Below are 25152 nucleotides of genomic sequence, written 5' to 3'. Positions count from 1 at the left end.
ATGTGAAATGGTACAAACCAAACCACTTGTATTGACTGCTGACCAATCTGGATAAAAGTAAAGCTCGAAATGACACGGGAATAAAGCTTCTATTTGTCTTTCTACACTTCAGTATGTCAGTAAAGAACCTTTCATGACATTGTTGTTTCTCTGATCATGCACTTGCCTGTTACGAATTGTTTTAACTTAAGAATTATGCAATATGAGACCACTTTAAGGTTATAAATCTTGGTTACACAAAGCACACTTACAGAACTGGTAAAATTTACATGATAATTTAAAATTCTTTTGGAGCTTCTGTTAAAATATGAGAGTGCTAACTACTCAGGAAAAGGCATACTTATTTTCCCATAGTTATTACAGAGTCCAGGACAATATAATACATCAGGTAGATTTCAATACCATCTGAAGTATGTGTATTAAGAAAATTATTTTTACTAGAAACAATCCAGATACATGCAGGTCTCTCATAGTTACAAAAGTAAATTATTAAGCAAGCAATATGGTTTATTTTGAGTTTTAGCCAAAACATTATTTTCAGAGAAAATGCAAAAAATTATTGTAAAATGCCATTTTGAGATCTGTAACTACCTGGAACTAGAAAATCTTCACTACAAGAATGATCTCAAAATAAGTAGAATTCCTATTTTTTTTTTTTTTTCCAGTACGCGGGCCTCTCACTGTTGTGGCCTCTCCCGTTGCGGAGCACAGGCTCCGGACACGCAGGCCCAGTGGCCATGGCCCACGGGCCCAACTGCTCCGCGGCATGCGGGACCCTCCCGGACCGGGGCACGAACCCGCGTCCCCTGCATCGGCAGGCGGACTCCCAACCACTGAGCCACCAGGGAAGCCCTCAAAATAAGTAGAATTCCTATTAACTTAAATGTAAGTTTTATAGTTAGAAAACATATATTAGTTTGATACAATTCCCCTATTCATTAGAAAAAAATACCTTAGTTTTTAGATTCCTCTTCTATTCAAATGAATATGCTGTAGTTTCCGTTTGCAGGATAAGTTAAAAATGACTCACAATACTGTAAGTTTTATATTTACTGCTTCTAAACAAAGTTATACCATACTACATGTAGAATTAAATCATCCAGAATGATTTCTGCTTCCAGCATTATTTTGAATTATATAATTACAAAACTCATAATCTCTTACCCAAAAATCTATTAATCTTGTCATAATTTGACACGTGGCCAAAGCTATTCATTTCCTAGAATTTTAAAGGACTAAATTAAGTTCAAATTATAGTGTATGAATGGAATCTAAGAATTAACCAAGGATTTTGTGTGGTTCCAAGGTGTTTTGTTTGTCTTTAAAATTCACTTGAATAAGTATAAACCACTTGTTAATACAGCACAGAAAAGTTAACTCTATAAAAGCTTCATGAAGGACCAAATTCTGTGTAAAGATAAAACAACACTCCTTTATTTGCTCCTCTATTGGCATCCAATAACGAAAACAAGAAGTTGTAGAAGTTCACATAAAGGCAGAAAGGTCAAGTTCAGCCAGAAAATATATTGCATATCATTAAACATAAGAGGCTATGTTATTTTTCAAATCAGTGTTCTCTGCTTAGGACAGCTTAAATGAGTAAATACAGACTTATAATGCCAGGAAACAGATGGGTCATGTTTTGCTCTCCCAGGAAAGACCCTAAGGCCATATCTATATCAGAATGTGGCATATGATTATTTCAATGGTTAACTCAAGCCAGAGCAAAGCAACCACATTGTTTTTGTCCTGTTTTTGCCAACTTTCTAGTCTCAATGAAATAAACACTAGCATTGTTTAATAAAGGCTGTATTATATCTACTTAGAAAACAGAGTTAACAATTATACGACGGGAGATTTTTCTCTTTGAGTATATCTATAATTTTCCCTGTCAAGCTGAGAGCAATTTTCCCACTGTTTACACAAAACCACCAAAACATAAATGCTAGAAATCACATAGGCTGATACAAATGCAGTAAACAGTTTGAGGATTAAGCCATATTCTTAGTAAGCCTCCATTTAGCTAGTATTACCTTGGCTCAAGTGGTCAATGGCTTTTAGACAGTGTGAAAATCTGAGAATATACATATTTTAACTGATTCTCTAGTGATTCATCCATATTATTGAGGGAGGAGCAGAATTTCAGAGCTAGACCTTATGGATAGCCCACTGAATAATTCTGATTAAAGTCAACTCAGGGCTTAATTTTAAGTCCTTTAGGTTTACCAAGTGTTTAAAAATATCAGTAGAATTTGAATGAAACTGACAGATTAGTTGACTTCAGAGGAGCATAGAAATCAACCCACAATTGCACCCATCTTGTTGCTATTCTTATTCCAGGAACACAGCTGATAAGAGTAAGAGATTGATGTGTTTCCTCTGTCCATGAATACTTTAATCACTGAAACTTATTAATAATCACAGCACTATTCCTTTTCTCTGTAATTATTTTGGACTGGTCTTCATTTTAACATGAAAGTGATATCTTAGGAGTAAGACAGGAGGGGAGAAATCAATAAAGTTCACATGGAGCCACTGGCTTTAATTTGTGCATGCCATTAGAATCTGTTATGCTGAGAACTCAGTCATAAATGAAGAAGGAGAAAACAGCTTTAAGGAAAAGAACAGACATATTCATATAAAGAGAATAGAAAATGCAACATAACTGGATCTTCTACATAAGCAAACAAACAAACACACCAACAAACAAAAGTTAAAAGTCATGGAGTAAGACTGGTTCAAGAAGGCAGAGTAGAAGGACATGCGCTCAATCCCTCTTGCAAGAGAACTGGAATCACAATTAACTGCTGAACAATCATCAACAGGAAGACACTGGAACTCACCAAAAAGATACCCCACATCCAAAGACACAGGATAAGCCCAATGAGATGGTAGGAGGGGCACAATCACTATAAAATCAAATCTCATAACCGTTGGGTGGGTGACTCACAAACTGGAGAACAATTATACCACAGAAGTCCACCACTGGAGTGAAGGTTCTGAGCCCCCCATCAGGCTTTCAAACCTGGGTGTCTGGCAACGGGAGAAGGAATTCCCAGAGAATCAGACTTTGAAAGCTAGCGGAATTTGACTGCAGGACTTTGACAGGACTGGGGAAAACAGAGACTACACTCTTGGAGGGCACACACAAAGTAGTGTTCATATCAGTACCCAGGGAGAAGGAGCAGTGACCCATAGGGGACTGAACCAGATCTATATACCTGCTAGTGTTGGAGGGTCTCCTGCAGAGGCAGGGGTTGGCTGTGGCTCACTGTGGGGACAAGGACACTGGCAGCAGAAGTTCTGGGAAGTACTCCTTGGCATGAGCCCTCCCAGAGTCTGCCATTAGCCCCACCAAAGAGCCTATAGCCTCCAGTGCTGGGTCACCTCAGGCCAAACAACCAACAAGGAGGGAACCCAGCCCCACCCATCAGCAGACAAGTGGATTAAAGTTTTACTGAGCTCTGCCCACCAGAGCAACACCTAGCTCTACCCACCACCAGTCCATCCCATCAGGAAGCTTGCACAAACCTCTTAGATGCCCTCATCCACCAGACGACAGACAGCAGAAGCAAGAATAACTACAATCTTGCAGCCTGTGGAACAAAAACCACATTCACAGAAAGACAGACAAAATGAAAAGGCTCTGTACCAGATGAAGGAAGAAGATAAAACCCCAGAAAAACAATGAAATGAAGTGGAGATAGGCAACCTTCGAGAAAAAGAATTCAGAATAATGATACTGAAGATGATCCAGGACCTCGGAAAAAGAACGGAGGCAAAGATCAAAAAGATGCAAGAAATGTTTAACAAAGACCTAGAAGAATAAAAGAAAAAACATTTAGAAGAATTAACAAATGAACAGAGATGAACGACACAATAACTGAAATGAAAAATACACCAGAAGCAATCAATAGCAGAATAACTGAGGCAGAAGAATGGATAAGTGACCTGGAAGACAGAATGGTGGAATTCACTGCCACAGAACAGAATAAAGAAAAAAGAATGAAAAGAAATGAAGACAGCCTAAGAGACCTCTGGGACAACATTAAACATACCAACATTCGCATTATAGGGGTCCCAGAAGGAGAAGAAAGAGAGAAAGGACCCGAGAAAATATTTGAAGAGATTATCACTGAAAGCTTCCCTAACATGGGAAAGGAAATAGCCACCCAAGCTCAGGAAGTGCAGAGAGTCCCATACAGGATAAAACCAAGGAGAAATACACCAAGACACATAGTAATCAAACTGACAAAAATTAAAGACAAATTATTAAAAGCAACAAGGGAAAAATGACAAATAACATACAAGGGAACTTCCATAAGGTTAACAGCTGATTTCTCAGCAGAAACTCTACAAGCCAGAAGGGAGTGGCATGATATATTTAAAGTGATGAAAATGAAGAATGTACAACCAAGATTACTCTACCCGGCAAGGATCTCATTCAGATTTGATGGAGAAATCAAAAGCTTTACAGACAAGCAAAAGCTAAGAGATTACAGCAGCACCAAACCAGCTCTACAAAAAATGTTAAAGGAACTTCTCTAAGTGGAAAACACAAGAGAAGAAAAGGACCTACAAAAACAAACCCAAAACAATTAAGAAAATTGTACTAGGAATACATATATCGATAATTACATTAAACGCTCCAACCAAAAGACACAGGCTCACTGAATGGATACAAAAACAAGACCCGTATATATGCTGCATACAAGAGAACCACTTCAGACCTAGGGACACATACAGACTTAAAGTGAGGGGATGGAAAAAGATATTCCGTGCAAATAGAGATCAAAAGAAAGCTGGAGTAGCAATCCTCATATCAGATAAAATAGACTTTAAAATAAAGAATGTTACAAGAGACAAGGAAGGACAGTACATAATGATCAAGGGATCAATTCAAGAAGAAGATATAATAATTATAAATATATATGTACCCAACATAGGAGCACCACAATACATAAGGCAAATGCTAACAGCTATAAAAGAGGAAAACGGCAGTAACACTATAATAGTGTGGGGGACTTTAACACTTCACTTACACCAATGGAGTGCAGGGAGAGGGCTGGCAGCGTGAACACAGCCTGAAGGGGTTACTGCACCACGCCTAGCCGGGAGGGAGTCCGGGGAAAAGTCTGGACCTGTCGAAGAGGCAAAAGACTTTTTTTGCCCTCTTTGTTTCCTGGTGCTCGAGGAGAGGGGATTAAGAGCACTGCCTAAAGGAGCTCCAGAGAAGGGTGTGAGCCGCAGCTAACAGCGTGGACCCCAGAGACGGGCATGAGACGCTAAGGCTGCTACTGCCGCCACCAAGAAGCCTGTGTGCGAGCACAGGTCACTCTCCACACCTCCCTTCTGGGGAGCCTGTACAGCCCGCCACTCCCAGGGTCCCAGGATCCAGGGACAACTTCCCCGGGAGAACGCATGGTGCCCCTCAGGCTGGTGCAATGTCATGCTGGCCTCTGCTGCCGCAGGCTCGCCCCGCAACGTGCCCCTCCCTCCCCCTGGCCTGAGTGAGCCAGAGCCCCTGAATCAGCGGCTTCTTTAACCCCGTCCTGTCTGAGCAAAGAACAGACACCCTCTGGTGACCTACATGCAGAGGCGGGGCCAAATCCAAAGCTGAGCCCCAGGAGCTGTGCAAAAAAGAAGAGAAAGGGAAATCTCTCCCAGCAGCCTCAGGAGCAGCGGATTAAATCTCCGCAATCAACATGATGTACCCTGCATCTGTGGAATACCTAAATAGACAACAAATCATCCCAAATTGAGGAGGTGGACTTTGAGAGCAAGATTTATTATTTTTTCCCCTTTTCCTCTTTTTGTGAGTGTATATGTGTATGCTTCTGTGTGAGATTTTGTCTGTATAGCTTTGCTTTCACCATTTGTCCTAGGGTTCTACCCATCCGTTTAAAATTTTTTTTAATTAAAAAATTTTTTTTCTTAATAATTATTTTTTATTTTAATAACTTTATATTATTTTATCTTTATTTTATTTTCTTTTATCCTCTTTCTTTCTTTCTAGTATTTCTCCCTTTTATTCCGAGCCGTGTGGATGAAAGGCTCTTGGTGCTGCAGCCAGGAGTCAGTGCTGTGCCTCTGGGGTGGGAGAGCCAACTTCAGGACACTGGTCCACAAGAAACCTCCCAGCTCCACATAATATCAAATGGCGAAAATCTCCCAGAGATCTCCATCTCAACACCAATACCCATCTTCACTCAACGACCAGCAAGCTACAGTGCTGGACACCCTATGCCAAACAACTAGCAGGACAGGAACACAACCCCACCCATTAGGAGAGAGGCTGCCTAAAATCATAATAAGCCCACAGAAACCCCAAAACACACCACCAGATGTGGACCTGCCCACCAGAAAGACAAGATCCAGCCTCATCCACCAGAAAACAGGCACTAGTCCCCTCCACCAGGAAGCCTACATAATCCACTAAACCAACCTCAGCCACTGGAACAGACACCAAAAACAACGAGAATTACGAACCTGCAGCCTGCAAAAAGGAGACCACAAGCACAGTAAGATAAGCAAAATGAGAAGACAGAAAAACACACAGCAGATGAAAGAGCAAGATAAAAACCCACCAGACCTAAGAAATGAGGAGGAAATAGGCAGTCTACCTGAAAAAGAATTCAGAATAATGATAGTAAAGATGATCCAAAATATTGGAAATAGAATAGAGAAAATGCAAGAAACATTTAACAAGGACCTAGAAGAACTAAAGATTAAACAAGCAATGATGAATAACACAATAAATGAAATTATAAATACTCTAGATGGGATCAATAGCAGAATAACTGAGGCAGAAGAAAGGATAAGTGACCTGGAAGATAAAATAGTGGAAATAACTATTGCAGAGCAGAATAGAGAAAAAAGAATGAAAAGAACTGTGGACAGTCTCAGAGACTTCTGGGACAACATTAAATACACCAACATGCGAATTATAGGGGTTCCAGAAGAAGAAGAGAAAAAGAAAGGGACTGAGAAAATATTTGAAGAGATTACAGTTGAAAACTTCCCTAATAAGGGAAAGGAAATAGTTAATCAAGTCCAGGAAGCACAGAGAGTCCCATACAGGATAAATCCAAGGAGAAACATGCCAAGACACATATGAATCAAACTGTCAAAAGTTAAATACAAAGAGAACATATTAAAAGCAGCAAGGGAAAAACAACAAATAACACACAAGGGAATCCCCATAAGGTTAACAGCTGATCTTTCAGCAGAAACTCTGCAAGCCAGAAGGGACTGGCAGGACATAATTAAGGTGATGAAGGAAAAAAACCTGTAACCAAGATTACTCTACCCAGCAAGGATCTCATTCAGATTTGATGGAGAAATTAAAAACTTTACAGACAAGCAAAAGCTGAGAGAGTTCAGCACCACCAAACCAGCTTTACAACAAATGCTAAAGGAACTTCTCTAGGCAAGAAACACAACAGAAGGAAAAGACCTACAATAACAAACCCAAAACGATTAAGAAAATGGGAATAGGAACATACATCTCAATAATTACCTTAAATGTAAATGGATTAAATGCTCCCACCAAAATACACAGACTGGCTGAATGGATACAAAAACAAGACCCATATGTATGCTGTCTACAAGAGACACACTTCAGACCTAGAGACACATACAGACTGAAAGTGAGGGGATGGAAAAAGATATTCCATGCATATAGAAACCAAAAGAAAGCTGGAGTAGCAATTCTCATATCAGACAAAATAGACTTTAAAATAAAGACTATTAGAAGAGACAAAGAAGGATACTACATAATGATAAAGGTATCTATCCAAGAAGAAGATATAATAATTGTAAATATTTATGCACCCAACATAGGAGCACCTCAATACATAAGGCAAATACTAACAGCCATAAAAGGGGAAATTGACAGTAACACATTCATAGTAGGGGACTTTAACACCCCTCTTTCACCAATGGACAGATCATCCAAAATGAAAATAAATAAGGAAACACAAGATTTAAATGATACATTAAACAAGATGGACTTAATTGATATTTATAGGACATTTCATCCAAAAACAATAGTATATACCTTTTTCTCAAGTGATCATGGAGCATCCTGCAGGATAGATCATATCTTGGGTCACAAATCAAGCCTTGGTAAATTTAAGAAAATTGAAATTGTATCAAGTATCTTTTTCGACCACAATGTCATGAGGCTAGATATCAATTACAGGAAAAGATCTGTAACAAAAACAAACACATGGAGGCTAAACAATACACTATAAATAAAGAAGTGATCACTGAAGAAATCAAAGAGGAAATCAAAAAATACCTAGAAACAAATGACAATGGAGACATGACAACCCAAAACCTATGGGATGCAGCAAAAGCAGTTCTAAGAGGAAAGTTTATAGCAACACAATCCTATCATAAGAAACAGGAAACATCTCGAATAAACAACCTACCCTTGCACCTAAAGCAATTAGATAAAGAAGAACAAAAAAAACCCAAAGATAGCAGAAAGAAAGAAATCATAAAGATCAGATCAGAAATAAATGAAAAAGAAATAAAGGTAACGATAGCAAAGATCAATAAAACTAAAAGCTGGTTCTTTGTGAAGATAAACAAAATTGATAAATCATTAGCCAGACTCATCAGGAAAAAAAGGGAGAAGACTCAAAACAATAGAATTAGAAATGAAAAAGGAGAAGTAACAACTGACACTGCAGAAATACAAAAGATCATGAGAGATTACTACAAGCAACTCTATGCCAATAAAATGGACAACCTGGAAGAAATGGACAAATTCTTAGAAATGCACAAGACTGAATCAGGAAGAAATAGAAAATATGAATAGACCGATCACAAGCACTGAAATTGAAACTGTGATAAAAAATCTTCCAACAAACAAAAGCCCAGGACCAGATGGCTTCACAGGCGAATTCTACCAAACATTTAGAGAAGAGCTAACACCTATCCTTCTGAAACTCTTCCAAAATATAGCAGAGGGAGGAACACTCCCAAACTCATTCTACCAGGCCAAAATCACCCTGATAGCTAAACCAGACAAAGATGTCACAAAGAAAGAAAACTACAGGCCAATATCACTGATGAACTTAGATGCAAAAATCCTCAAAAAAATACTAGCAAACAGAATCCAACAGCACATTAAAAGGATCATACACCATGATCAAGTAGGGTTTATCCCAGGAATGCAAGGATTCTTAAATATATGCAAATCGATCAATGTGATACACCATATTAAAAAACTGAAGGAGAAAAACCATATGGTCATCTCAATAGATGCAGAGAAAGCTTTCGACAAAATTCAACACCCATTTATGATAAAAACCCTGCAGAAAGTAGGCATAGAGGGAACTTTCCTCAACATAATAAAGGCCATATATGACAAACCCACAGCCAATATCGTCCTCAAAGGTGAAAAAGTGAAAGCATTTCCACTAAGATCAGGAACAAGACAAGGTTTCCCACTCTCACCACTCTTATTCAACATAGTTTTGGAAGTTTTAGCCACAGCCATCAGAGAAGAAAAACAAATAAAAGTAATCCAAATTGGAAAAGGAGAAGTAAGCTGTCACTGTTTGCAGATGACATGGTACTATACATAGAGAATCCTAAAGATGCTACCAGAAAACTACTAGATCTAATCAATGAATTTGGTAAAGTAGCAGGATACAAAATTAATGCACAGAAATCTCTGGCATTCCTATACACTAATGATGAAAAATCTGAAAGTGAAATCAAGAAAACACTCCTATTTACCACTGCAACAAAAAGAATAAAATATCTAGGAATCAACCTACCTAAGGAGACAAAAGACCTGTATGCAGAAAACTATAAGACACTGATGAAAGAAATTAAAGATGATACAAATAGATGGAGAGATATACCATGTTCTTGGATTGGAAGAATCAATATTGTGAAAATGACTCTACTACCCAAAGTAATCTACAGATTCAATGCAATCTCTATCAAACTACCACTGGCATTTTTCACAGAACTAGAACAAAAAATTTCACAATTTGTATGGGAACACAAAAGACTCCAAATAGCAAAGCAATCTTGAGAACGAAAAACAGAGCTGGAAGAATCAGGCTCCTTGAGTTCAGACTGTACTACAAAGCTACCGTAATCAAGACAGTATGGTACTGGCACAAAAATAGATGTATAGATTAATGGAACAGGATAGAAAGCCCAGAGATAAACCCTAACACATATGGTTACCTTATTTTGATAAAGGAGGTAAGAATATACAGCAGAGAAAGGACAGCCTCTTCAATAAGTGGTTCTGGAAAAACTGGACAGCTACATGTAAAAGTATGAGATTAGAACACTCCCTAACACCATACACAAAAATAAGCTCAAAATGGATTAAAGACGTAAGTGTAAGGCCAGAAATTAGCAAACTCTTAGAGGAAAACATAGGCAGAACACTCTATGACATAAATCACAGCAAGATCCTTTTTCACTCACCTCCTAGAGAAATGGAAATAAAAACAAAAATAAACAAATGGGACCTAATGAAACTTCAAAGCTTTTGCACAGCAAAGGAAATCATAAACAAGACCAAAGACAACCCTCAGAATGGGAGAAAATATTTGCAAATGAAGCAAGTGACAAAGGATTAATCTCCAAAATTTACAAGCAGCTCATGCAGCTCAATAACAAAAAAACAAACAACCTAATCCAAAAATGGGCAGAAGACCTAAGCAGACATTTCTCCAAAGAAGATATACAGAGTGCCAACAATAACATGAAAGAATGCTCAACATCATTAATCATTAGAGAAATGCAAATCAAAACTACAATGAGATATCGTCTCATACCGGTCAGAATGTCCGTCATCTAAAAATCTAGAAACAATAAATGCTGGAGAGGGTGTGGAGAAAAGGGAACACTCTTGCACTGTTGGTGGGAATGTGAATTGGTACAGCCACTATGGAGAACAATATGGAGGTTCCTTAAAAAAACTACAAATAGAACTACCATATGACCCAGCAATCCCACTACTGGGCATATACCCTGAGAAAACCATAATTCAGAAAGAGTCATGTACCAAAATGTTCATCGCAGCTCTATTTACAATAGCCAAGAGATGGAAACAATCTAAGTGTCCATCATCGGATGAATGGATAAAGAAATGTGGCACATATATACAATGGAATATTACTCAGCCATAAAAAGAAATGAAATTGAGTTATTTGTAGTGAGGTGGATGGACCTAGATTCTGTCATACAGAGTGAAGTAAGTCAGAAAGAGAAAGACAAATACCGTATGCTAACACATATATATGGAATCTAAGAAAAAAAAATGTCATGAAGAACCTAGGGGTAAGACAGGAATAAAGTCACAGACCTACTAGAGAATGGACTTGAGGATATGGGGAGGGGGAAGGGTAAGCTGTGACAAAGTGAGAGAGTGGCATGGACATATATTCACTACCAAACCTAAAACAGATAGCTAGTGGGAAGCAGCTGCATAGCACAGGGAGATCAACTCGGTTCTTTGTGACCACCTAGAGGGGTGGGATAGGGAGGGTTGGAGGGAGGGAGATGCAAGAGGGAAGAGATATGGGAACATTATGTGTATGTATAACTGATTCACTTTGTTATAAGGAGAAACTAACACACCATTGTAAAGCAAGTATACTGCAATAAAGATGTAAAAAAAATAATAATTAAAATAAAATAAAAAGAAACAAACCAAAAAAAAAAAAAAAAACCAAACCATACAACCCAATCACAAAATGGGCAGAAGACCTAAATAGACATTTCTCCAAAGAAGACATACAGATGGCCAAGAGGCATACGAAAACCTGCTCAACTTCACTAATTATTAGAAATATGCAAATAAAAACTACAGTGAGGTATCACCTTACACCAGTTAGAATGGGCAGCATCAGAAAATCTACAAGCAACAAATGCTGGAGAGAGTGTGGAGAAAAGGGAACCCTCTTACACTGTTGGTGGTAATGTACACTGATACAGCCACTATGTAGAACAGTATGGTGGTTCCTTAAAAGACTAAAAATGTAATTACTATATGACCCAGCAATCCCACTACTGGGCATATACCCAGAGAAAACCATAATTCAAAAAGACACATGCACCCCAATGTTCACTGCAGCACTATTTATAATAGTCAGGTCATGGAAGCAACCTAATGCCCATCGACAGTTGAATGGATAAAGATGTAGTACATATATACAATGCAATATTACTCAGCCATAAAAAGGAACGATATTGGATCTTTTGTAGAGACATGGATGGACCTAGAGACTGTCATACAGACTGAAATAAGTCAGAAAGAGAAAAACAAATATCATATATTAACGCATGTATGTGGAATCTAGAAAAATGGTACAGATGAACCAGTTTGCAAGGCAGAAATAGAGACACAGATGTAGAGAACAAACATATGGCACCAAGGGGGGAAAGTGGGTTGGGAGGGTTGGTGGTGTTGGGATGAATTGGGAGATTGGGATTGACATATATACACTAATGTGTATAAAACAGATAACTAATAAGAACCTGCTGTATAAAAAAATAAATTAAAAAAAATTTTAATAAAAAGTTATGAAGTAAAAAAGAATATTTATTAGAGCTATCCATTACTTTCCTTACTCACAAAGGCTGTTCTAGCTAGGTAGCAATGTATTGATAGTAACATAACAAAACCAATTCAAAGTAATTCAATACAACCTATTTAAAAATTACATACATGTAATTTGTGGTAAAATTGAAAAAAATTTTTAGGCTTAGCACAGAAAACCAAAATCAATGTTTTCTATGATCTCCCCAGTTAATTTTGATTTTCCTTAACATTTGACAAGAGGACACAAAATAGGCACATTTATTAATCAATTATAATAGTATTTGTCATGCAAATAGGATTTGCTAGCCTTATTTCCATATGCAGCAATGTTGGACAGCTTAGAGTTCTGGGTCATAAATTACAATAAAACCTGGATCTTCTGTTTTTTACAATGACAAATTTTGTTTCTTATCATTAACTAGGAGTTAACAACATTTATCACTTAGAATATTTCTAATAATTAATAAAGTTGGAAAAATATTGCATATCTATTCTAGTAGTTTTAACTTTTCTTAGAGCAGAATTATTTCATTTAAGGAAAACATCTAGAATTTCATTAGCCAAGATGAACAAATGCAGAGTTTCTACAACTGATAGGGAGCAACAGATGATCCTCCTCACACCCTTCCAAGGAGTACTTTCATTTCCTCAACCTAGTTTAAACCTTCAGTGCTAAATGAAGTGTCAATATAAAAATAGCTTGAAAACAATGGTGTTGTCTGTTCTCCTTATTTCACTCTTATGGAAACAAAGACACAGAGGTATCTAATGAGGGAGTCCTAACCATCCCCCATGTTTCTTAACTTCCAAGCCATGCCCTTCTCTATCACACTACAGTACTCTATTTTCCTCTTGTAGAATTGGGAAACATAAACCCTGAACATGAAAGAAATTATTTATGGTTAGTTTGGAATTCTCTTCTGTCTAAAAGTTGTTTACTCTGAAGTGTGAGATTTCCCTATATGGTTCACCACCTAAAAGCTGCATGGATTGGGCTGAGTATTTCCTAATTCTGTAATCAGGGATTGATTTACATTGTTGACAAATGCATCCTTTAGAATTCCAACATAAACTTTAAATGTTCGAAGTTGTGGAAAGAGTATAGTGCACTGAGAACTCAGATACGATGTTAATACGCAAACTTTGTTGGAGAGGAAAGGCATGAATAATCATAAGAAAATAGATTTTAAATGTCATGAATTTCTCGTTGGGCAATAACGAGGAGTCTGGCTAACCACAGTGTACTGTACAATGAAAACATTTCTTCCAGAATGTCCTTTAGGGTTATTTATGAATAGCTACCACTCTCCCATCCATTCTCTGGCAGCCACCATTTTTCTTCCAGTATTTTACACATTTTATCTTACTTATTCCTTAAAACAGTTTCATTGAGATTATGACCAAAGACAGACAGGCAGGCTTTGAACCTGGGTATTTAATACTCTACCTCCATGATCTCTATTCTCTATGCCTCCTAAACTTCAAACTGTGTGGCTATTGTACCCAGGACAATGCTGACATTAGTGAAACTCAATACTGAGAATGTACAGAATGATTCTCACCTTAGACCAGTCACCCATTCGCCACACATAGCATTTGGAGTAATCCTCACAGTCCTCAGCCTCCCTGGGTCTGGTGGAGAGGACGCATTTCTTTCTGGGGTTAGTACACCTCACGGTCCGATGACGTACACCTTTGCCACACTTCACTGAACACTGGAAGATAACAGCAGAGAAGTGTGGATAAAGCTGGTGATTAAGAGATACAGATTGATGATCAAATTACATTAGGAATTGGTTCTCATCATCTCTCACAAGCCTATCTCCCACATAAAGGACAGAATGAAGGAGAAAGAGAACACCAGGCTACAGCCCAGCATCAGAGGCCAGGTGGAGTTTCGGCACAGTGCTAGGGGTGAATGGGTTTCATGAACACAGGACCATTACTACAGACAGTCCTGTAACACAGGGATTGTTTATGAAAGACAAATAATAAACAACGATCAAAATGTAAAACGCTAAACCTGACTGACATCAATTTTTTGCATATAATTATATAAGGAAATTCATTTTATTTTTGCTAAGATTTAATTTGTTTTAGCCTTAAGTGTTTGTGAAAAATGACAATTTCTAAGAGAATATCATTTCTCAAAACTTTTCTTAAAGCTAAAACAAAGAAAACATAGCAAAATCAAAAGTTTCTTTACATAATTATACACCCCTAGAAATAATCATTCTCAATGGCTATATGGATTGAAAATATAATTCAGTTCAAAATAAGTTTAGTTCATTTCATGAATAATTGATGCTTGACTGACAGTGTGACATAACAGGTATGAAGCATGTAAGATGTAACTGACCATATCGTTTACATTTATGCTCCCCATTATGGAATAGGTATAAAAGCTTCCCAGTTTTACAAAGTTATGCATCACTGATTATATGGACACAGGAACCAAAATGGTATTGGGTGGGAGACGGGAGAGGGAGGGGGGATGAGAGATATAGCAAAACTTGACAACCTAATTTATATCTGTGTCTAAAAAAGTTCCAAAGAAAGAGCTGAAGGTATGCACTTAGCAAGAATGTAGTAGAGGAATAAACATGCAGATTCCAGTAGTTGTCTTCCTGAAAACTTAAGCATAGAACTCCTGAAGTTTTAAATACAATAAAATTTGCACAAATGCGTCATTGTCTCATAATTTATGGTTTGCATTTGAATATCCTGAGCTTTAAGGTGGACTACATGTGTGATTTGGCATTTTAAGATTTACATTTTTATTTTTTGCAATCAAAACTAACCTTGATCCATAAACTCAATTTTTATATTAAATCAAGACAAAAGAGACATTTTAAAAATTGGTACATTGCATTGACCTATTACTTCTCCTACCTGGTGCCAAAAATCTGTATGGTAGGATATTTCTGACCTATTTCCTCCTGAAGAGTTTGCAGAAATGCTAGTTAGGCTGAAGGAAGGGTATTTCTGTTTCTCTGATGTTCACATGAGTCTTTTCTCCAGATTGTACTTATCCATTTTCATGTAAAATTGGACAATCCATTCATTCTCAAAAGTACTCATTACAAATGAGGAAGAATCTATGCCACAGTGAGATATAGCTTAGAAAAGTAAGACAAGAGAAAGTCACACTTTTTGCTAGTGTGCTTTTTTGGGGGGGATTGGGTTAATTGAAGAATATTCCCAAACCTTATTATCTAAGCTACTTTATCCTCAATTTTCAAAAGAATGGCTACTTATCGCAGCCTAGCATTTTCTATTTGTCATTTTTACATCTTAGCTAATATTCTGAAATTAAGCATATTTTGCTCTGTGTGTGTGTGCACATGTGTCTTTGTGTATACATATGCGTATACAACTGTGAGGGTGTTCATGTGTGTGTGTGTGTGCATGCACGCACATGCTCACCTAAAATGCTCCAGAGCAGCTAGTAAATATAAGTAATGACTGGTGTTATCATAAGAAGATATGTATCATGATAACAGAAAATAAGCATATAGTTTGGCATGGAACAAAGCTGCATGCTACATACTACAAGCTAGTGGGTGTAAGGTGCAGTGAGCCTGGCAGCATTGGGTTCAATCCTAGCTCCAACACTAAGCAGGACTTTGGGTAAACTATTTAATTTCTCTGAGCTGTAGTATTTCACAAGGGTGAAACTTAACTTTTTTGCATTGCTGATTAAATATCAACAAGATACTAAACATGAAGTAAGAACAGAATCCCTGCTCACAGGAAATGACTGTTAAATGTTAATGTCCTTTCTTCTCCTTTCTCTTCTAATGCTCAGGAATATGAGTCAAATGTATATTTTCTTTTTTTTTTAACATCTTTATTGGAGTATAATTGCTATACAATGGTGTGTTAGTTTCTGCTGTATAACAAAGTGAATCACCTATACATATACATATATCCCCATATCTCCTCCCTCTTGCATCTCCCTCCCACCCTCCCTATCCCACCCGTCTAGGTGGTCACAAAGCACCAAGCTGAACTCCCTGTGCTGTGTGGCTGCTTCCCACTAGCTATCTATTTTACATTTGGTAGTGTATAGAAGTCCATGCCACTCTCTCTAAATGTGTATTTTCATATGTGTCCACTAAAGAGTATACTCACGGTAAAGAAATAAAAAAGCTGGATTCTAAACTGTATATAATATATGCTCTTGATTACGTTACAATAGTCACAGAACAAAGAATAAATCTGTTTTTTCCTACTTTCAAAATTATTTATAATGAATGTTTTCCTTTTATTACCAGAAAAACTAATAAATGGTGCTAAAACTGCCATGCAGAGAGACTCTGAACATGATAAAACATGACCTTATATAGGCTAAGAGTAAGAAAATCAGAGGGAAACGGAGAAGCATCAGGGTGGGTACTGCACCTCGGACCACACGCCCGCCTCCCACACGGTCATGCAGTCCTGGCCCTCGCAGCGCTGGGTGGAGGCCGGCTTGGGCCCAGCGCAGTCCCTCTCCTGGGCTCTCATCAGGGTTCCATTGCTCAGCTGCTGGGTACAGGCCACTTGTCTGCTCTGCATCCCTTTACCACAAGTTCGTGAACATGGGGTCCATTCTGTCATCATCCATCTAAAAGTAAAGCAAGAGTCACTGAGAAACGTTAAAAGATATCTCCTTACTACATATTTTGACGCGGCTAGAATTAGCAGAATGTTTACACAATAGATTTATACCTTTTTTTTTTTCTTTTAACTAATATTTGAGTTTTCCCTAAGACACCCAGGCTTCCTATTGCTTCTCCACACTTCTCATCTCAGGGCCTTGCTCTTATTAGAATCTCAAAGGATGTATTAGACTCCGTCGCTGTCATGCTGCACGCTTTGCATGCTGCTGCCCGTCACGTCATATTGCCATGCTGAGGTACCTAACAAGTATAAAATTGCTAATACACATGAGTTGGTCCTATTCTTTGCATTTTGAATCTTCACAATAACCCTACATATTAGATACTACAACTATCGTGGCCTTTTACAGAAAGGGAAACCAAGGGAAGGAGAGGTGTAGTAACTTACCAAAGGCCACAGGTTGTGGAGTCAGAAATTGAAATCAGGCTGCAGACTACCTCACAAAGAGACACGTGCAGGTATTTGCAACCTAACCTTGCACCTAAAGCAATTAGAGAAAGAAGAACAAAAAAAACCCAAAGATAGCAGAAGGAAAGAAATCATAAAGATCAGATCAGAAATAAATGAAAAAGAAATAAAGGTAACGATAGCAAAGATCAATAAAACTAAAAGCTGGTTCTTTGAGAAGATAAACAAAATTGATAAACCATTAGCCAGACTCATCAAGAAAAAAAGGGAGAAGACTCAAAACAATAGAATTAGAAATGAAAAAGGAGAAGTAACAACTGACACTGCAGAAATACAAAAGATCATGAGATTACTACAAGCAACTCTATGCCAATAAAATGGACAACCTGGAAGAAATGGACAAATTAGTAGAAATGCACAACCTGCCAAGACTGAATCAGGAAGAAATAGAAAATATGAATAGACCGATCACAAGCACTGAAATTGAAACTGTGATTAAAAATCTTCCAACAAACAAAAGCCCAGGACCAGATGGCTTCACAGGCAAATTCAATCAAACATTTAGAGAAGAGCTAACACCTATCCTTCTCAAACTCTTCCAAAATATAGCAGAGGGAGGAGCACTCTGAAACTCATTCTATGAGGCCACCATCACCTTGATACCAAAACCAGGCAAGGATGTCACAAAGAAAGAAAACTACAGGCCAATATCACTGATGAACATAGATGCAAAAATCCTCAACAAAATACTAGCAAACAGAATCCAACAGCACATTAAAAGGATGATACACCATGATCAAGTAGGGTTTATTCCAGAAATGCAAGGCTTCTTCAATATATGCAAATCAATCAACGTGATACAACATATTAACAAATTGAAGGAGAAAAACCATATGATCACCTCAATAGATGCAGAGAAAGCTTTCGACAAATTTCAACACCCATTTATGATTAAAAACCCTGCAGAAAGTAGGCATAGAGGGAATTTTCCTCAACATAATAAAGGCCATATATGACAAACCCACAGCCAACATCATCCTCAATGGTGAAAAACTGAAACCATTTCCACTAAGATCAGGAACAAGACAAGGCTGCCCACTCTCAACACTCTTATTCAACTTAGTTTTGGAAGTTTTAGCCACAGCAATCAGAGAAGAAAAGGAAATAAAAGGAATCCAAATTGGAAAAGGAGAAGTAAAGCTGTTTGCAGATGACATGGTACTATACATAGAGAATCCTAATGATGCTACCAGAAAACTACTAGAGCTAATCAATGAATTTGGTAAAGTAGCAGGATACAAAATGAATGCACAGAAATCTCTGGCATTCCTATACACTAATGATGAAAAATCTGAAAGTGAAATCAAGAAAACACTCCTATTTACATTGCAACAAAAAGAATAAAATATCTAGGAATAAACCTACCTAAGGAAACAAAAGACCTGTATGCAGAAAACTATAAGACACAGATGAAAGAAATTAAAGATGATACAAATAGATGGAGAGACAGACCATGGTCTTGGATTGGAAGAATCAACATTGTGAAAATGACTCAACTACCCAAAGCAATCTACAGATTCAACACAATCCCTATCAAAGTACCACTGGCATTTTTCACAGAACTAGAACAAAAAATTTCACGATTTGTATGGAAACACAAAAGACCCGAATAGCCAAAGCAATCTTGAGAACGATAAATGGAGCTGGAGGAATCAGGCTCCCTGACTTCAGACTATACTACAAAACTACAGTATGGTAGCTACAGTATGGTAGACAGTATGGTACTGGTATAAAAATAGAAATATAGATCAATGGAACTGGATAGAAAGCCCAGAGATAAACCCACACACATATGGTCACCTTATCTTTGATAAACGAGGCAGGAATGTACAGTGGAGAAAGGACAGACTCTTCAATAAGTGGTTCTGGGAAAACTGGACAGGTACATGTAAAAGTATGAGATTAAAACACTCCCTAACACCATATACAAAAATAAGCTCAAAATGGATTAAAGACTTAAATGTAAGGCCAGAAACTATCAAACTCTTAGAGGAAAACAGGCAGAACACTCTATGACATAAATCACAGCAAGATCCTTTTGGACCCACCTCTTAAAGAAATAGAAATAAAAACAAAAATAAACAAATGGGACCTAATTAAACTTCAAAGCTTTTACACAGCAAAGGAAATCACAAACAAGACCAAAAGACAACCCTCAGAATGGGAGAAAATATTTGCAAATGAAGCAAGTGACAAAGGATTCATCTCCAAAATTTACAAGCAGCTCATGCAGCTCAATAACAAAAAAACAAACAACCCAATCCAAAAATGGGCAGACCTAAATAGATATTTCTCCAAAGAAGATATACAGATTGCCAACAAACACATGAAAGAATGCTCAACATCATTAATCATTAGAGAAATGTCAATCAAAGTACAATAAGATATCATCTCACAACAATCAGAATGGCCATCATCAAAAAATCTAGAAACAATAAATGTTGGAGAGGGTGTGGAGAAAAGGGAACCCTCTTGCACTGTTGGTGGGAATGTGAATTGGTACAGCCACTATGGAGAAGAGTACGGAGGTTCCTTAAAAAACTACAAATAGAACTACCATATGACCCAGCAATCCCACTACTGGGCATATACCCTGAGAAAACCATAATTCAGAAAGAGTCATGTACCAAAATGTTAATTGCAGCTCTATTTACAATAGCCAGGAGATGGAAACAACCTAAGTGTCCATCATCGGATGAATGGATAAAGAAGATGTGGCATATATATACAATGGAATATTACTCAGCCATAAAAAGAAGCGAAATTGAGTTATTTGTAGTGAGGTGGATGGACCTAGAGTCTGTCATACAGAGTGAAGTAAGTCAGAAAGAGAAAGACAAATACCGTATGCTAACACATATATATGGAATCTAAGAAAAAAAAAATGTCATGAAGAACTTAGCGGTAAGACGGGAATAAAGACACAGACCTGCTAGAGAATGGACTTGAGGATATGGGGAGGGGGAAGGGTAAGCTGTGACAAAGTGAGAGTGTGGCAGGGACATATATACACTACCAAATGTAAAATAGATAGCTAAAGGGAAGCAGCTGCATAGCACAGGGAGATCAGCTTGGTGTTTTGTGACCACCTAGAGGGGTGGGATAGGGAGGGTGGGAGGGAGGGAGATGCAAGAGGGAAGAGATATGGGAACATATGTATATGTATAACTGATTCGCTTTGTTATAAAGCAGAAACTAACACACGATTGTAAAGCAATTATACTCCAATAAGGACGTTAAAAAAAAAAAAAAAAAAAAAGGAGCCTGCCACGGAGAACTCCCTACTTATCTGGAGGAAGTAATCACTAATGTGTTATGCCCATCACCTGCAACCAGATTGCTGTTAACACGATAACATTTGCACTGCAGTACTGCCTCTAATGAAGTTCCTGTCTGCTCATCTATCTAGTATGATGCAGACCTACCATTTTGCTTTGGGGACCCCTAGTAGATTTTTCCTAAAGTGAATATTTATTTTCCAAATTTATTTCAGTTTCTGCTTTATCTTTCTGCACAAGGATACCTAGGCTATAAGCACAATTTAAACCCATCTATATGCCTTTCCCCTCAACTAGGGAACCAACCATGGAACTATGGAAGACACTACTGAAAAGAGAAGTATTTGCAATTTCATGAAATCCTAATTTTTTAAATAAAATAAATTTTAGAAATCCTTAGTATAATGATAAAATGTTCATTTTTTCATTCCTTGGAAAGCTGCTGAAAAATAAGAACAAAAATATGAAACATATTGTAGTGAGAGAAAACATTTTATATTTTAGAATTCATCTAATTGGGAATTATCTCATTTCCTCATCTTCAAGCCTCCTTCTTACAATGCTATTTACTAGTGCATTAATATATTTTATATTTGGTACACAGGGTTACATCAGGCCATTTGGTGACTTTTTCCAAAAATGTAAATGGTAATTAGAATGTTTTTTACCATGGTGGGGAAAAAAGAAGAAGCAAGAGGAACAAAAGTTGTGCTATGCCAGTAAATCTTGGAAAGATTTCCTGTGATGACCCCTCAGGATTGCCCATGTCCATTTCTTACTTTCCAGTATTTTGGTTAACCTCACTGACATTGCTTCTTTTCTTTCTTTTTTTTTTGTTGCCGTACGCGGGCCTCTCACTGTTGTGGCCTGTCCCGTTGCGGAGAACAGGCTCCGGACACGCAGGCTCAGCGGCCATGGCTCACGGGCCCAGCCGCTCTGCGGCATGTGGGATCTTCCCCAACTGGGGCACGAACCCGTGTCCCCTGCATTGGCAGGTGGACTCTCAACCACTGCGCCACCAGGGAAGCCCTGACATTGCTTCTTGGTGGTTCAAAATACACTGCCTCCTTTTCCAAGGGAAAGAAGATAATAATTGCTAACAAAAAGACTTCAAGTCTCCAGCTGCAAAAATTTCTCACTCAGAAATGTATCAACCTTTTAAAACTATTCATTTTACCAAGTCATTATCAAGGCATTTTCCCCCAAGATAGCTGAGGTCAGTGAGTGAACAATAAATGGTGTGTACTGTACATTCTGATTCTTCACAGACCAGGTTAGGAAGTGACAAATATGCTCTAGTCCTCAAATCCAGGTCATTCAAGATTCCTGATATATCAGAAAAAGCTCCTGCTCTTTTACCCAAATGGGAAAGCTATATGATATATAAAAGAAACAGTGTTTTGAAACATTTTAATAAATTATTTAACATAAGATAAATTAGCATTTTAATGTCTATTAAAAGAGATTTAAAAAAGAGAAAGAGGGCTTCTCTGGTGGCTCAGTGGTTTACAGTCCGCCTGCCGATGCAGGGGACACGGGTTCGTGCTTCGGTCCGGGAAGATCCCACATGCCGCGGAGCGGCTAGGCCTGTGAGCCATGGCCGCTGAGCCTGCGTGTCCGGAGCCTGTGCTCCGCAACGGGAGAGGCCACAGCAGTGAGAGGCCCGCGTACCGCAAAAAAAAAAAAAAAAAAAAAAAAAAAAAAAAAAAAAAAAAAGAAAGAAAAGAGAGTGAGAGAGAAAGATAATTCTTAGGAATAGTAATAACAACAACAAAAAAATCCAGGTTCTTTAGCTGACAGGCAAAAGCTAAAAACTCAGCATCTGTTATCTGCCTAGCAATGAATGGAAAAGACCTAAGGACCTGATCGTAGGCAATAATATTTCCCTAGGTCACCCTTTCTGTTGATTACTACCCTGCCTTATAAAAACACGTAATTAAAGCAGCCGCATAGCAAAGGGAGATCAGCTCAGTGCTTTGTGACCACCTAGAGAGGTGGGATAGGGAGGGTGGGAGGGAGGGAGACACAAGAGGGAAGAGATATGGGGACATATGTGTATGTATAACTGATTCACTTTGTTATAAAGCAGAAACTAACACACCATTGTAAAGCAATTATACTCCAATAAAGATGTTAACAAAACAAAACAAAACAAAACAAAAACACGTAATTACAGAGTTAAGATGAAAAGCATATAGTCCGGCTCGTGCAAAGGGCATTATTGAACATTATTCAAAGTAATGTACGTTTTTCTTTTGCATATTCTTTTACATACCATTCTTCTATTCTCTGGAAGCATATTTTCCCCTTTGAGGGGGAGGGAAGAATTGTTAGAGCACGAATGCAAAGAAAGGAAAAAGTAGATAATCAGCTTTTGATAACTTAAATATACTGAGTCTACAGAAAAGCAAGTCTTGAAATTTCAGCTTTGTAGAGGAAGACAAGATTTTCCAAATTCTTTTAAGCTCGGTTAGCATAGCATGAGCCAGATCTGGAGGGCTTAACAATTGAGTTTTACAATAAGCCAGAAATAGAAGGAACTTGGGATGCAGTGCTACATGTGAAGGGGAAGGTGGGGGAAGAGGGAAACCAGAAGAACTGAGCATTAGAGATTACTGAAGACAGAAAAGCCTAAATGTCGGCAATTCTGTTTCTCCCTCTCCTTTCACTTCCCCATACATTGTGGTGGAAGGTCACGAGGAAGATTATATTAGTTAGAGAGCGCTCCAAAGCTACAAATTCTCTGCATATCCCAGTTGCAGTATATACACATTCGCTGTGACTCCACTGCAGAAACTATTGGGAGAGGAGATCAATTGTTTGACTCCCTAAGAACTCACAAATACACCCTAACTCACTGAGCTTCAACAAATCTCTGAGTGTCAGGATAGAATAAAAGTCTGTGCCTCCATATTCTAGAGGAATCAATCCAGCTTCAGACTCTTTTTTTTTTTTTTTGTCTATCTGTCCCACAAAGTTTTGAGGACTTTTGACACTGGGGCTGAGTTCCACTCAAGCCCAACATTAATTTTTATACGAAAGCACAGAGATTTTCGGGAGCCCTGTGCCTGAAACTATTCTGCACAGCCTTGCTGCTAGCCCACCCCAAAATCATACTAAGGTTCCATTCACCCATCTCTGCTGGTTACTGTGGCATAGCCTTTCTTTTACATCACTTTAAGGTGCTCAGCATTGCTGTTCTATTCCCTACTCATGTATTTCTTGCCTGCTTTGTTGCTTATTACTCACTGGGGAAGTCACATGGGATCGAAGCAACCAACTTTCGAATAACTAGGACCCAGGTCGGGAATCTGGGATTCAGAGATCAACAACCAAACAGTTTGCCTTGGGGACTCTGGGGTGAGGAAGTGAGGATCTAGCCTTGGGGACCAGAAGGACCAAATGCCTCCACTGTTGTGTAGGGGACTGGGTCCTGGCCAGTCTCACTTTAGTTTATACCATCATTGGCAAGTGCTTAAAAAACCATTTTGGAGAATTTAGGAATGAGTAGCTGAATTCAACCAAATAACCAGATTTTTGAAGAGGTGGCCAACAGGTTACCAAATACTTTTAAATACTCCTCTGCCATCCAGTTAGGAGTTGTCTTCACACTGTGGACAGCAGCTAAAGTTGAGGTCAATCCTAACCTTGCTTTTCTAACACTCATTCCATCAAGTTGATTATCTTTCTTTCTTAGACCTTGCTTATTTAAAGCCTTACATTTTGGTACATATCCACTGCATTGTTTTTAAGAAAATGGGATTTTGTTAATGAGTGGTGGGACAGGGTTACCTTGTTTGGCACGGTTGCTCATTGCACTTGCGAATCTGTGGCTCTGGCTTGGTTAAGTATTTGCATTTCTTATTGTCTACAATGCTGATATTTTTGTTCATGATTTTCGTGCAAGACACTGTTGTCTTCCTTTCTCCTGAAAAGAGCAAAGAAACATAAAAAGAAATGTTATTTTAGGCCTCTATGCAATGGACTTATTGCAGAGTCTTATATGCATGTTTATTCGAGGTATTCCTAGACTTGTAATTTTCATATTTTAAACAAATTTTAGGTTAGATGAATGAGGATGATATTATTTATAATTTACATAACAAAATGTATCTCTAGGCTTAAGGAAGATAATGGTAAATTTTTACTTGTTAG

At 38.0% G+C, this 25152-nt stretch overlaps 1 protein-coding gene across 1 annotated transcript in view; it reads right to left on the bottom strand.

Moving 5' to 3' along the window:
- Nucleotides 1-25152, bottom strand: part of ADAMTS19 (ADAM metallopeptidase with thrombospondin type 1 motif 19) — a gene marked incomplete at its 5' end in the record, with an annotated part of 287542 nt that overhangs the window by 18785 nt on the left and 243605 nt on the right. The window contains 3 exons of the mRNA XM_081232610.1: nt 14149-14301; nt 16991-17195; nt 24790-24925. Coding sequence (XP_081088736.1) covers nt 14149-14301; nt 16991-17195; nt 24790-24925 — 494 coding nt within the window. The remainder of the gene's footprint in view (nt 1-14148; nt 14302-16990; nt 17196-24789; nt 24926-25152) is intronic.

This window comes from Mesoplodon bidens (assembly GCF_964165515.1).
Source record: "Mesoplodon bidens genome assembly, chromosome: 4".
NCBI lineage: Eukaryota > Metazoa > Chordata > Mammalia > Artiodactyla > Ziphiidae > Mesoplodon > Mesoplodon bidens.
Note: the sequence above shows the minus strand (reverse complement) of the source record. Positions and strands in the feature narration are given on the sequence as shown.